This window comes from Daphnia carinata, unplaced genomic scaffold (assembly GCF_022539665.2).
Source record: "Daphnia carinata strain CSIRO-1 unplaced genomic scaffold, CSIRO_AGI_Dcar_HiC_V3 NW_026453031.1___fragment_2___debris, whole genome shotgun sequence".
Lineage (NCBI taxonomy): Eukaryota > Metazoa > Arthropoda > Branchiopoda > Diplostraca > Daphniidae > Daphnia > Daphnia carinata.
Genome location: NW_026712508.1, coordinates 3949 through 19047, shown reverse-complemented (window position 1 = coordinate 19047; position 15099 = coordinate 3949). Strand labels below are relative to the sequence as shown.

The 15099-nt window shown below is 41.0% G+C and overlaps 2 protein-coding genes across 2 annotated transcripts; one reads left to right on the top strand and one right to left on the bottom strand.

Moving 5' to 3' along the window:
* Positions 1-2289: 2289 nt before the first annotated feature.
* On the top strand, positions 2290-3190 carry LOC130694583 (protein Jade-1-like). Its single transcript, XM_057517662.2, has 4 exons — positions 2290-2531; positions 2598-2718; positions 2784-2906; positions 2989-3190. The coding sequence occupies exons 1-4, from the start codon at positions 2494-2496 to the stop codon at positions 3127-3129; spliced, it is 423 nt and encodes a 140-aa protein (XP_057373645.1). The 5' UTR covers positions 2290-2493; the 3' UTR covers positions 3130-3190.
* Positions 3191-7852: 4662 nt separating this feature from the next.
* Positions 7853-13661, bottom strand: LOC130695427 (repetitive organellar protein-like; the record flags this gene model as incomplete). The annotated part of the gene is made up of 3 exons (XM_059497450.1): positions 7853-7857; positions 9803-10549; positions 11871-13661. Coding segments are annotated over 3 exons (2543 nt in total), but the record flags the coding sequence as incomplete, so codon positions are not given.
* Positions 13662-15099: the final 1438 nt, after the last annotated feature.

Genomic DNA, 15099 nt, shown 5'->3' with positions numbered 1-15099 from the left:
CGGATACGTCACCGAAATGTCGGGAGAACGACACACAGACACCATACTCATCCACCCAAGCCAAGCAGGGGACATCTCCTTCATGGCAAGACTCGGATCCTGGCTCCGGAGCTTCGGGATTCTATCAGGAGTAGGAATGGCAATTGCCTTAGCCTTCCGGTTTTGTGGATTGGGTTCGCTTCTAGGACTCTACATTCCATGTTGTAGGCACTTCAATCCCTGCAGCTGGTTAACACCACCACAATCCATTCATCGAGACATCGAGATGGGACTCCCAGCTGCTTCTGCACCACCACCGAGCGCCCCGGTGACTATCGTCAACCTGCCGCCCACATCGTCGACGGGATTGAATGGCGCACCAAGACCCACATCAAATCAACAATACTTCGCACAACCATCCGCACACCCCTTCGCCTTGCACAACGGAGAGAAGCAGCCGCCCTCCTGTCCAGCCCCTAAAACTAGCCAATGTCATGTCAATGTCAATATCATGTTAGCATCGTAGGCCCTTAAGGCAATAGCACTAGTTGATCGTAAACTTGACTTAATACCGTAGAATGATTTAATACCTCCACGATGCCATATCTCCAACCCCCCGTCAACGTACTGTAACCCTACCTAACTCTACCTACCTTAGGACCCCAATACCGTCGGCCATAACCTCGGACCCAAGAAGCCATAGCAGGGACGGTCACGCCTCCTGGTGGGTCACTGACGAAGACGACGAAGACATTCCTTACTGCGCCGATTATCCTTCCAACGACAACGACACACAGCACGCCACGACTCACTACGAAGACGAAGAGGAAATTCTCTACTGTGCGGACTATCCCCATGACGACGAGGCCATGTACGATACCGACACTACAGACGAGGCCTCACTACCCCCGGAAGATGTATTTTGGGCGGAAAACTCTTTCTCTTCAGGCACATCGACCGTCATTCTACATTTAGCCGAAGGTGCAGCCGTCAATCGCCAGGAATCGCCGTACAGTCTGACGCCAACCAGTGACGAAGAAGAAAGAGGTCTGAACTTTGCGGCGTTAAACGACAGTATTGCTAGGATACGGGGCGAGAAACATAATGTTAGCGTCATCAGCAGCCATTATTCGCTGGACTCTGACGAAGAGGATTTCGCAGCAGCACGTTATGTCGAGCGACAATACCTGCTCCCCTCCCAAAGGAAGCACGGCAACGGCTGGGAAACCGCCAGTTGGGAGGATTTAAGAACCGATCTATGGAGCGACATGGAGGACCCGGGACCGCGAACATCCACACCGACGAGTGATGGCGAATCCTGGAACCGACCCTAGGCGCCAGATGACTACCAAATAGATCCGATTGCGAGGCGCAATCTTCCGAGGGGAGTCATGTAAGGACTCTCAATAAACTTTAAGCTCAATAATGTAAGAACCCCGACAAACGTTAAGTTCAATAAATAATTAGATGATCTGAGTTATAGCCCTTTGTTGCTGCTACCCCCTCTACCTTCCCCCACTGACTATTTTTGTCTCTTGTTTCGTCTTAAATCACCCTTTTGACGCATAATGGGGGGTCATCGACAGGGCATAAATCAGCTGACCTCGCTTCTCGCGTAACACGCTGGTTCTGTTCGACGACCCCACGCAACTTAGCGTTCCCACGGAGAGTTGGCGTCATCAAGCCACCGCACGGTATAAAACCCACGCCGGAGTTATGCTCAAGAGTCAGTCTTCACTTAGTTGCCCAAGTGCAGTAGTCATAGAAATAGTTCCTCAGTTTTCTTTTGCCTTGTTCCGAGTATTGTGTAACCCCGTATTGTCAAAGTGCAATAAACTGTGACGCAGCGCTATTACCGACGTGTTTTCTATTTCCTCCTTACCAACGTTCCGTCGAGCCGACGATCCATACCGACGCCGCCCTCATACCTCGACACTGCGCCACCGCACCTTTAGCCCTTCGGAACCATGGTTTCCATGTAAGTACCTCACTACCCCTGCCCTTCCTAGCTTTCTTTCGTGTTCTTTTCATATCCGGGCAGCCGACGTGACTGGCTGCCGGATCCTAACCACTATAACTGTGCACCACCCATCCAAATGACCAGAATATTAGAATTTAAGTACTAACCTGACCGTCGTCAGTATTGAGTGTTATTTGTGTTGTGTGCTTTAATCCCCCAGTCGCGTCAGACGTGACCGGGGTCTTGATTATTTTATGGTTTAAAGGCTTTTCGTTCTAATCTTCCTGCTAGATAGTATCTGAGAGCCATTCTTTAATTATCATTTCACTTAGATGCATTTTCAACTAGTAACTACATTAATTTATTATCGTCTTAGGTAGCAAACCGAAATCGGTACCATCGCTGAGCAGTGCCCAAGAAAATGTCCAGGAGCACGTAACACTATTCCTTATTATTGATTTCCATGATATCAATATTGGATATGGATCACGGGATCTCATGTTGAAGGCGAGGGGGAGGAGAACACCCAATCCGTTAGAAAGCTGAAAAAAGAAATGACCGTCGAAGAAAGGCACTTAATCCGTGCCCAAAAGTATAGGATACATAAACATTTTTACGTTTTGCGTTTAATTATTTAGAGTTACTTGTGTGTGAAAAGGCTACAACTCATCGAATCGGACTTTTATAAGCATGCCAGCATTAATGAAACGGCGCGGACGCTAGATCTTGATCTCGATGTCGTTGATCAAATTTTCAACTTTTGGGTTCTTAAACGAAAGGTGTGTGCTCCCAAATTCATGTGTCTCTACTACAAGCAATCAATTTTCTTTTCTAAAATTTCCAGTCCAACCGAGACAGACCATTGCTACCGCCCAACACCACTGAAACGGAAAGATTAAGTCAGCAACAACAGCAAGATATGGAACGTATGAAATTGTTTGTACAGCTACGACAAGACCTAGAGAGGGTATGAACATACTTCTCATTAACTTTATTATTTTTATCTCGTTAAATGCAGAGTTGTCAGTAAAAACTGTTCTTCGCTGTAGGTTCGAAATTTGTGTTACATGGTCAGCCGAAGAGAGAAATTATCACGATCGTATTTTCGATTGCGAGAACAAACCTTCCACAAGCAACAGCGATTTTGTCTCTGTCTGATCTACAAAAAACTATCACCCCAGCAGAACTGACGCCAATCATGGCTCCAATGTCTATGACCTTGTATATTTACGTGGGGAAACGATCCAAAAAGAAGGCTTTGAACAAATCATTCAACTCATAGCAGGCGTACAGTCGAACATCCCCGCAATGGAAAAAGGTTTGGCTTTTCCGTAATTATCGATGACAAGGAAACAGTTCTCAATCTGTGTGCGTTGAATTTATTTGGTTGCAGGATAAAAATGGAATCGTTGGTCGTCCCAATCATTTAAAGGAAGATAACCCATACAAACGCACGTACATGAATGGGGGCGAAAGTCGTTGATTCCGCTCGCTATCTTCCATCAGTGCCGAATCGGCTGCCTCTGATACTGAAACAAACAGTAGATGGAAGAGACCGGTATTTCAAATCATCTTCCTGTTCGAGTTTCTACGCCGATCACAATTTCCCATTTTTTATTCTTTCCGTCCAGGTGAGAACACCTTCGCAAACATCAATTACCTCGGTCGACAGCGATTTCGATGTAGCCATTACACAGCTTGGTTCCAAAAAAGCCAGTTCGAAAACTAGTGATAGAACTGGCAAGTTCATTTACACCGACAGTGAAGAAGAAGCGGGACCTTTTAGGCTTTTGATGTTACCTACCTGCTAAATTTTTGTTTAATTGTCTGTATTTTGTAAAAATAAATGTAAATCAATTACCAAAAATTTATGGTTTTATTTTAATTTAAACAAATTTTCTTGCGTCCTTTGGCTGCCGCGATCCGGACATTCCGCGGATGTTCCAATACGTACGTTCACTGAACGTACGGATTTGCCATCCTGCAGACGTCCAACTAAGGACGTCCGTAGTACTCCCAAATAAGGACGTTACCAGGACTTCCAATTAATTACGTCCGTAGGACGTCCTCCAGTGGACGTCCCTAAAACCGGACATTAGGACATCCTGGTGACGTACATCTGCCGTCAGAATAGGACGTCCCGATCGGCCAGCCAGGACGTAGATGGGATGTCCCTGGGACGGACAAAGGCTAGTAAGGTATGTATGTGCTATAATCTTTTTGTTTAAGGAAGGCAAGCCAGCATATGCCATCCAATTTCAGGGGAAAAGCAGGACTCTGATAAAATGAAAACTCAACTTAAACGGAAGTTAGATAAGTTGGAGAAGAAGAAACTAAACAAACAAAGGAAAAATAACAGATGCCAAGGTAAACTTTGATTTCGACAAAAAAAAAATAGACCTTCAACTAATTTTACTTTTCTGTATTATAACAGATAAAAGAATACTAAGAGCAATAGGTTAAAAAAAATGTGGAATTGATTGCGAGCTTGATAAACCAATTAAGAAAGAGAATAAAATCAACATCACAAACGAGAAAGAAGTTGGTTGAACGCATCGAAGAACAAGAAAAGAGAAAGGAACAACAACAGAAAAGGGATAAATCAACATTAAGAAAACGAAAAATGAAAGGAAAGCATAAACTGAATAAACTAGCGAAAAAAACAAACTTATCGTATGAATTGCCGATATTGACATGGATGAGCTGCCTCGTGTTTCATTATTTACAAGCCGTGCCATGATAGTTTTGTATAACAATACACTGGCATGCCTTCAATGATCCGAGCGGAACTCATTATTTTCGTTCTTGCCACGTAGATCTCTATTTATGGTTTTGCGGCATATATTTTTTTTATTAAAAAATGTGCTTGTCTTAAATTATATATATATAATTTTTTTTATTATTTATCAGTGTATTAAGGAGTACTTAGGGGAAAGCATGCCCCTCGTCTCCGGGAATTCGCATGGAATAAGGATATCAGCCAGGGGGGAGGGCGATACTAGGACTGGAAACGCCACTAACGAAAGGTCAAGGGCAAAAAATCAAACACTGTGTAAAAATAAATATAACTTTTATACATGAGCTGTGTAAAGCAATAAATAATGCGTGTAATCATGCAAAAAAAATATAAATATGAATTCAAACAAAAAAGTTATGATGGACTGATTACACGAGCAATTGATAACGTGGTTTGGAGTGCGGAAAACTACATAAGCCGTCAGGTTCTTCCTTTACAACAGCGGGCTTTAGGGCTATTTCCCAAGGAGAAATAGGACCATTACTATGGAGAAATAGGACCCTTGTGAGGGAGAAATAGGACCCTTCAAAATATGATTGATGATTGGGTCCTAATTCTCCGGGTCCTATTTCTCCAGGTCCTATTTCTCCGGCAATCTGAATTTTCCGGCAGTTGGTGGAGCTTTCAGTAGCACAAAGTCACCAATGTTATATTTGATCGCTTGTGTTCCTTTGTCGTAATATCTTTTTTGTTTTGTCTGTGCCCGAAATAGGTGTTCTTTCGCTAGTTGCTGAGCCTTCTTCCATTGGTGTGAGTACATTACACTGGTATCCTCGTATGTTTCGTATCGCCTGTCTATTTTGATGTCGTTTGGGAGCACTGGTTGTCTCCCGAAGAATAGAAAGAATGGGTTTTGTTGCAGTGTTGATTGCTTCGCTGTGTTGTAAGCAAATGTGACAAGTGGTAGATATTTGTCCCAATTTTCTGGTTCATCCGTTACGTAGCAAGCCAACATGTCACATAGGGTTCTGATAAATCGTTCTACTAATCCGTCTGTCTGGGGATGGTATGCTGTTGTTCTGATTTGTTTGATTTTAAATAATTTGCAAATATCTTGGATTAAGCTCGACAGGAAATTAGTTCCTTGATCTGTTAGTACTACTTCGGGGGATCCATATTTTGTATAAATATCATTAACCAGTATTGTAGCAATTGTTTGGGCAGTTTGATCTCTCATTGGAACCGTGAAGACGAAACGACTGGCATAATCTGATAGGACTAAAATATACTTATGTCCCTTTGCGCTTTCTTGAACGGGACCCACAATATCCATCGCAAGTCTTTCCCACACCCTTTCGGCTGGGGGCATAGGTTGCAATGGTGCTTTACTTCCTCCCACAGCCTTGCGTTTTGCGCATTTAAGGCAATTTTTGATGTGTTCTGTTACGTTTTGTCGCATGTATGGGAAGAAGTATTGTTCTCTAAGTCTGGCTATTGTTTTTTCGATTCCTAAATGCCCTGCCATCATGTGATCATGATTTGCTCGTAAAATTCCGTCGATTAACGGTACAGGGACTACTAATTTTCCTTGTCTATCTGTTTTCTGACTATCTTCTTGTATTTCCATCATTAGTTTTTGACAATATTTATCTGCTTGCTGTAATTCTATCCATCTGTCTTCTTTCTCAGACCTTTTACTTTCACTACCAATTTCTCTTTCGAAACCTACGCTCTTCTTTTGACTTTCCCTCTCAAAACTTTCGTTTTCTTTTTGAATACTTTCGTTTTCTTTCTCCAGCTGTTCTTGTTTCTTTAATCTTTCAATCCTTAGTTTTTCTTTTAGATTTTCACCTTCTTTTCGAATATTTTCTAGCTCTCTTGTGACAGTTCCTCTTTCCATTGCCCTTGTTTCTACTCGTGCTATTGGCACTATGGGAATACGGCTTAGGGTGTCTGCATTTTGGTGCGACTTCCCAGGCCGGTACCCAATGACGATGTCGAATTCTTGTATTTTTAGTGCCCATCTAGCTAATCTTCCTGCGGGTTCTGTCTTGCTCATTAACCATTCTAAAGGTCTATGGTCTGTAAATACGGTGAATCTGCGTCCGTATAGATACGTTCTAAATACGTCAATTGCGTGGATGATGGCGTAAGCCTCTTTCTCTGTGGTTGACCACTTGGCTTCGCGGTCGTTCAGATGTTTAGAGCTATACGCTATGACGACTTCCGCGCCGTCTGATTCACGGGGTTCCTGTACGTCGGACTCCGCTGAATCCGCTGATTGAGGTAGAGTTTGCATCTGAGCCAAGACTGCTCCTATACCGTATCCTGAGGCATCTGTGTAGATGATAAATTCGCGCGTGAAATCTGGATACCCTAGGATAGGTCTAGTTATGAGACAGTTCTTGATACAATCAAAGGCGTCCCTTTGTTCCTCTCCCCATTTCCACTCGGCTGATTTTCTCGTTAGCGCTGTCAGTGGGTGGGCTTTATCAGCAAAAGCCCTGATGAACTTTCTGTAATAGCTAGCCAAACCTAGAAATGAGCTCAATTCTTTCACGTTTTTGGGAGCTGGGTATTTGATGATTGCTTCTAACTTTTTTGTACTCGGTGTTATTCCTTTTTTCGAAACAATATATCCTAAATAGTCTAATTCTTCTTTGAAAAATTCGCATTTCTTTAGTTTTAATTTTAATCCTGCGTCTTTAAGAAGTTTAAACACTGCTTCTAGATGTATCAAATGTTCAGCAATATTATTACTGAACACTATGATGTCATCCAGGTAAACCAATGCGAACCTGAACAATACTGATTTCAATATGTTGTTCATTGCTCGTTGAAAAGTGCTTGGTGCATTTGTTAGTCCAAATGGCATTCTATTAAATTCGCACTGTCCAAGTTCGCAGATGAAGGCGGTTTTGTGCTTGTCGCTTTCCTCTATCTCGATCTGCCAGTAGCCACTTAGTAAGTCCAATGTTGAGAAGTAAACTGATCCGCTCAATGCATCAATTGTGTCGTCGATTCTTGGTAATGGGTATTTGTCTTTTACGGTTATTTTGTTAAGTGCCCTATAATCAATACACATACGCATTTCTCCATCTTTTTTGGGAACCATTACAATTGCTGCTGCAAATGGGCTGTGACTTTCTCTAATAATATTGTTATTTACCATTACTTCAATCTTTGTTTTGACAATTAGTTTTAATGCTTCTGGTGTTCTACGCAATCGTTGAGTAATTGGGGCGTTGTATCCTATGTTAATGGAATGTTTTACATCAGTTGCTAGACCCAAATCTGATTCTCTTTCTGCAAATAGAGTTTCGTGTTTCTTCAATAGATTTTCAATTTTAATGCGTATCTCGTCGGAGATGTTAGTCGTTTCACTCTCTTGGGTTTGTCCAATTCGCTTAGATTTCTTGTTAATTTCTGATTGGGAGAAAGATTCTAGGCTGCGATAATCTGCTTCTGTCAGATCGTTGTTGTAGTTACTATCTGACGAACGGTCTGGGAGGAGTGGAATATTAATACCTGTCTTGCCAAAAGTTATGCTATATACTGGGAGTGTGTTTTTACCAAAGCTATGTTCTTTTCCGGAATGATCGTAATTGATCTGCCTGTTTTTAGTATTAATTTTTACATTGTTGCTCGATAAGAAGTCTAATCCTAATATGCAAGTTTCGTTCAAGTTTTTCATAATAAAGAAATCATGCTTAATGACGTGATTGGTGTTAATGGTGATTGAAAATCCATATTTCCCTTTTGATTTTAGTATTTCTCCTGACACCGTTCTAAATATTGGCGAAGGGGAGTCTTTAACATGTTTAAGTTCTTCATACTCCTTTAGATTAAAAAATATGCTGTCAGAAACTAAACTGGCTGCTGCTCCTGTGTCTACTAAAGCCTTAATTTCTTTTCCAAAAAGTCTAATGGGTATACGTATTAGTTTGGGTATCGCTATTTCTAAATTTTGTGTTGGAGGGTTGTTTGGTAGGGATATTGTGTTTACTGCATTTGACGGTGGTTCGGGTTGTTGATACGTGCCATATCCGTCCAACATTCTCGCGCAATGTGTCCTCTTTTATTGCACTTGTGGCAGATAATAATTCTATTTCCCAGGTTGTCAGTGGTGTTTGGCTGATTTCGTCGTGGCTGTGGGTATTGATGAGTATAGGCTGGGTTTTGATGATACACTTGATGATTGTTATGTGGTTGGGAGTTCGGTCGATTGTAGTGTATCGGTCTGTTGTTGTATGCGGGTCTCTGGGGTGTTTGCTGGTAAGTTGGGTAATTTGATTGCCTATATCCCGTGGGGGTACCTTCTCTTCTTGGTGAAGTATAGTTGGTGCGGTATGGGCTGTTATCTCTGTTTCGATTGAAGTTTCGGTCACTACTGGAGCCTCTGCTATTCGGTCTCTCTTGAAATCGGACTCGCGGATTTTGTGGTCTGGAGTAACGATCACTTGATCGCGAAGATCTTTGCTCGTATTGATCTGTGGCTGCTATGGTTATATCGGTATCCTGTGACAATTCACGGTTTTTATTAGTATCTTCCAGTTCACGTATTTTTTGTTTTAGGAATTCGATTTCTGTCTTTTGTTGTGAAAGTTCGTTGTCTTGTTGTTTCTCGTGATGCGTTATCCCTGCTATTACCGCATTTATTTCCTTGTCTTCTGCAGTTTCCTTGCTATATAGGATACCTTCAGATATGATTAGTTGTTTACAAAGCTGATCAAAATCTTCAGGGTCTTCGGGCATTCGAAAATAGAGCTCTGCTCTGAATTTTGGTAAAATGCCTTGCATCAGAATTTTGATTTTGGTATAATCTCTCATTCTTTTGACTGTGTTTATGAGTCGACCTTCAACTATGGTCTGGTTTTGGTCAGATTTTTCTTCTTTGCCTTCAATGGACTCGTAGAGACTGTTGATTCTTGAAATAAAGGCTTTGCATTTCTCTTCAGGTTTTTGTTTTAGCGTGGATAACTTTTTTCTTTGTGCTGCTAAGTCGTATGCATCCTGGAATCTTGCAATAATGGCAGTTTTCCATTCGTCATAACTTAATTCGTCACCTTGCTCTTCCACGCAGTTTCCATGCCATTCTAAGGCATCGCCTTTTAGTCTGTCAGAGAAGAATCGTATTTTTTGGTTGTCGTCCCAGTCGTTGTTGCGTGCGACATGTTCGGCGTCCTTCAGCCATTCTGTTATTAGTTTATCAGTACTTTTCCCTTTGAAGATTGGAATTGACTTTTTGTCTTCTCTGGAAAATAATTCTCCTAATGCTTTTACAATTGGTTGGGTTGTGGATGTATCAAGGCTATCGGTATCTGTTGTGTCGCGGTCAATTCTTGAAGCTTCTTTGTGTGAAAGTCCCATTTCGATTTTGTTTTTGAGAGTTTGGTACTTTCGCTCTAGTTGAAGAAGGTTGTTGTTTTGGATCTCGATTTGGTTCTGTAGGTCGTTGTTGAGTTGCTGTAGTTTTTCAACTTGTTCAGATTCTAACTCGAAGTGAAGGGATTTGTCTCCTTCTGTTATTGAGGTTAGGTCGTTTATCTCACTTACTAATTTCGTTATCTCTCCTGGTTCGTTGGAGTTGTCTAAGTCTTCGGTTTCAGCGAATGTTACCTGTTGCTTTCTATATTCTCTTATCCTGTTCTCCAGATACTTAATCTTTTCTTCTTGGTCTATTGTCTGTGCGTTGATTTTTTGTAATTCTGTTTCAAGATTTTTATTCTTTGTAGTAATATCTATCAGACTTCTTCGTAAGGCGATTTTTTCTGTTAAGGTTTTTTCAAGGATCTCTTTTGTTTCTTTTGTTTCTGTCTGAAGTTGTTTGTTTGTTTCTAAAGCTGCTTTTATCTGTTGCTCGGCGGTTTCTAACTTCGTAACCAGTTGTTTTCTTTCACTTTCAAGTTTACTAATTATTTCTTGCCCTTCTCTCTCAACTGCTATGATATTGGCTTCTTTTTTTCGTAACAGGTTTTGTAGTTGGTTTTCTGTTGCTGTGGCACTTTCAAGGCTTGTTTCTAATTCGCTTATTCGATTGGCAGTTTTTTCAAGGGAGTTTTTTAGTGTTTCGTTACTTTCTTGGAGTTGTTCAAGGGAGCTACTTAAGGTGTATTTGGAACTCTTTGCCTTTTTCTTGTTGCTCTCTAGCTGCTTTCTTAAGCTCTGTAACTCAAAATTGAGTTCAGACGAACATTTTTTCTCTGTAATCTGCGCAAGTACTACTTCTTTTTGTAAAATACGGCTGGTACCTAATAAGAATTCTTTCTCTTTACCATGTACAATGCTAATTTGCTGTAATAAACTGTCAAGGTTTTCGGTGTTGCCACCAAGGGATTCTACGTAATTTTTGACTGTCTTTGTGGTGTTTGTAATAGTTTCTGCTGTTATACCACTTGGTACTTGCAACGATGGTTCTAACAACGTATATGAATATAATTGTAATGCGTTGTGGGTCTCTTTAATAACTTCTTGTTTTTTGGATTCTATTTGTTGGATTTTTGCTTTTGTCGTGGTAGTCTGATAGGTTTTGTTTTGTTCTACTTCTTGTTCAAATTCTAAGTCCACAAGAGTTTCCCAGTGGTCTAAAAATTTCTCTCGAGGGTAGTTGGGATTTTGGTTGGTTGTGTCTGGCTCGGGAAATACGGGGTACAACGGTGGAGATAGTTCGTCAGCAATGTTCGGATACAAAGTATTCTCCTTACGAGTAGTCTATGATACAATATGATCAAGCGGCATTCGCTTACCTTTGATGGTGTTCCTTGGTCTGGTAGAGTTGTTGGAGACTCGTCGGGGAAGTGTAGAGCACAATCACTGAAATAAGGTACGGGTAGAAACTTTGTACTGGACAACAAGTGTGAGTCTCGTTGGGACCTCCAATTGTAAAGTTTCAAACCTCGTGTATTGCAGTGGATTGTCGTAACAAGTCCGAATTACATGTTACAATCATGCAGTATTTATACTACTAACACACATACAAAATGAAGGTAAAATGGGAGGGGACACGTTCACTTTCACTTGTGAAACGCTTGAGGGATGTTGAGGGTGTGGCTGTCTTCGGATAGCCTGTGGGCTCGTTACAGTACGATCTGTTTCGGTTGTAAGAGTGATCTCTACGGTCTCTACTATACGAATTATCCCTCGATCTCTGTCTATCTTCCCACTTTACGTTATTATATCTTGACGGGTCCCTACCTTGCTTGTAAGTGTCAATATTGCTTAAAGATCGTTCTTGTCCTGTTTTCGATGTTGTACCTGACAGATTCAATTTAGTTAGATTATTCTTTAGATTTTCTAATTCCAACTTTGTCTGGCTTAATTCGGCTTCTATGTCTCTAGTTGGTTTTAATATATCTAATTTGAAAACTGGTTTAACTTCTAGTGCTTGTGTGTTATAAGCAATTTCCTCAGCCTCCAGAGCAGCTTGCTTAAAATTTTGCCAATTTGCGGTGGTTGGGTACTTATTGTGGAAAAGAATTGTTTTAATTGGTGGAAGTAGTCCATCTAATAGCATTTTAATCAGAGTGTCGTCTTTAAGAGCTGTGAGTTCCGCACTTTGAAATTGCTCTTCGTCTCCTTCTTTATAGATTGCGTTATAAGCCTGCGTTATTTTGTCTATAAAATGCCTAACTGGTTGGTTAGGGGATTGTTTTACCGTTAATAACTTGGACTTCTGTTTTGCTCTATCTGCTGGGTGTTTAAAATGATCTTTTAATGCATTCCGCCAGTCGGTATAAGATTCTCTCGGTGCTACTCGTAGCCTATCGATATGCCACTGCAATGCTGTTCCCTTTAACCTTGTGGCTAAAATCTTTTTGGTGGATTCCCTAGGCCATTCGTGAATCGTTGCTATCGCCTCCGCATCTCTCAACCATACCCCTATTGGTTGATCATTCACGTTGCCACTATAAATAGGGATGTTCTGTGTTTCGTCTCTACGCGTAATGGCTACTGCTAATGCTCGTATATCATCGTTGGCTGCCATTCTAGGTGCTTCGTTAGTTGTGTCAATTGTGTTAGCTGGTTGTGCTAGTTGTTCTAATAGTGTCTGGTTGTTTCTATTTAGTTGTTCTATGTTTCCTCTAAGATAATTGTTTTCGGTATCCAGCTTAGCTGCTCGCTCCGCTGCTTGGCTCGCTAACTGGAGCGCTTGTCCCAGCTCCGTTAATTCGTTTTCTAAGGACACAATCTTTCTATTCTGTATGGCTAAGGTGTGTTGTGCTATCTCTAACTCGTTTGTGCTTGCGGCTCCCGCGATTGTTTGTTGTAGCCTTCTAAATTTGTCTTCTAACGATTGATTAGCTGTCTGTAATGTTGATATTTCTATTATTTGCTTAGTTTGGTTGTCGTGTAAGGTTGTTTCGTTAATCTGGCTAATGTTCAAATTGTGCTTAAGTTGATTGTTTTCTGACTGAATTGTAGCAATTTTAGTCGTATAATCTAATTGTTCTTGCTGATGTAGATGTAGCCTTATTTGTCTTTCGTTAATAAATTCCTTTAGTTGGGATATTTCGTTTTCTTTGTCCGCTACGTTTAAGATTAGCTTTTTCTGTTCTGTTTGTAGAATCTGAATTTCGTTTTCTTGGTCTAAGCTTTTTGCCTCAAGAGTTTTGTGGTCTGATTGTAACTTTTCTAGTTCGGCTTGAGTAATGCTATACTTGTTCAAAAGAACGGTTCCTTCTTGGAGAAGTTGAGCTTCCCTCTGTTTTAGCTTTTCTACCTCCTGTTGGAGTTTAGACTTGTCTTTAACTAGCTTCGTCCTTACCGATGTATGCTCGGACTCAACTTTGCGTATCGTTGTTTCTAAGGTTTGCACGTCCTGTGTCTTCTTAACAAGCGTGGATATTAAATTCGTTTTCTCCTCCTGAGTTTGTTCTAATTGCTGGGTCAAATTACTGGCTTGATATTCTATTGCATGTTGCTGGATTGTAGCTGTCTGTAATAAAACTAAACCTTGACTTTCAAGTTCTTGGATTTTAGCTTCAGCTGCAATTAGTTTTTCAGAAATCAACTTGTATTCTAAGTCTTATTCTTTCAAACGTGTTTTCAGCTGTTTAGTGGTTGCCTTATCTTTAGTTGTTTCTAATTCTAATTTACATTTATTTATTGCTTCGTGGATTCCTATCAATGCGGTTTTCAGAAAATCTCTCTCCTCTAACAGTTTGTTTCTCTTTCTGCTAGGCAAATTTTCTTTTGAATTATACCTTACTAATTGTTTTTCTTCGTCACTTTCTCTCGGGCTATCTCCCGCACTTCTAGTTCTTTTAAAAGGAACAATTCGGACTTCTGCTATCTCATTTTTCTGTTCTTTATCTAAATTAGGATATACTCTTGGCGTCGTACGCTTAGAGTCAACTACACTACGCCTTCTAGGACGTTCCTTTACTTCTACTATCTGCTCATGTCGGGGCGGATGGCGTATATTTGTCTACAGTTAAATCTTCAGTTGACATTGAAACAACTTACCCTCTGCGCGGGGAGTTCAAGACGATTGCCGATCGTCTGCAATGTTATGCGGTAGGCCTTTCGGTCCGCTAGTTGAGCCGCTGGGCAGGAGTCTGGGTTGGTCACAGTCGAACTAAGTTCAACACTGGCACGTTCACCAAATGTAACGTTGGGTTTCTGAATAACTCGCGACTCAATTCACTAGATTCTAAGTGTATTTATCAAGACTAAAACAGACTAATCACACAGACGTAGATACAATAATAGATTTTCTAAGAACTCTAACACACTCGCTAAGCTCTCTAACACGGACACTTAATACGCTCTTAACACACTAAACACAGACCCCGAGCCCCCCTTTAGTCACAGCTTTTATCAGTTATTATGAGGTCACTCTTGACGTCAATGGTGACCTCCGAGAGATGATCACGTGAAGACGAAGTGATCGTAGGGGTGAAGAGCTGCCTGATACTGGTTTGGCGTGGGAAGACTCCGTGAGGATGAAGGACTGTCTGATACCAGTTCGCCGTGGGATCATCCAAGGCTGGAATCTATTAATTAGCTAAGCTAACTAATTGGTGGCGTTCTTCGGTATATGTCCTCATCACAGTCCTCAATTCTTGGTAGAGGGTACCGATCCTTTATTGTTACCGCATTTAGATCTCTATAGTCAACGCATAGTCTCAATTCACCTTTTTTCATTTCATATTTTTTCTTAACCATAACGATTGATGCTCTGAAAGCACTGTGGCTTTCCCTTATGATATTGTACTTGAGCATTTCTTCGATTTGTTGCCTTGCTATCGGTTTGATTGCTTGGGGCATTCTATATGCACCTCTCAATTTGGGATTTCCTTTTATTCTATGTTTAAATACACTAGTTCTACCTAATTCTATTAATTTAGATGCAAATACATCTCTATGACTGTTTAAAACTTGACTAATTTTGACTCTGTCCTTCACATCTAAGTGTGACAAT

What these genes read in the sequence shown, in the direction of transcription:
- LOC130694583 (XM_057517662.2), top strand. Translation starts at nt 2,494, where the DNA reads ATGACCGTCGAAGAAAGGCACTTAATCCGTGCCCAAAA. An exon ending in CACTTAATCCGTGCCCAAAA is followed by an intron (nt 2,532 to 2,597) that starts GTATAGGATACA and finishes GTGTGTGAAAAG; the next exon opens with GCTACAACTCATCGAATCGG. An exon ending in TACGACAAGACCTAGAGAGG is followed by an intron (nt 2,907 to 2,988) that starts GTATGAACATAC and finishes TCTTCGCTGTAG; the next exon opens with GTTCGAAATTTGTGTTACAT.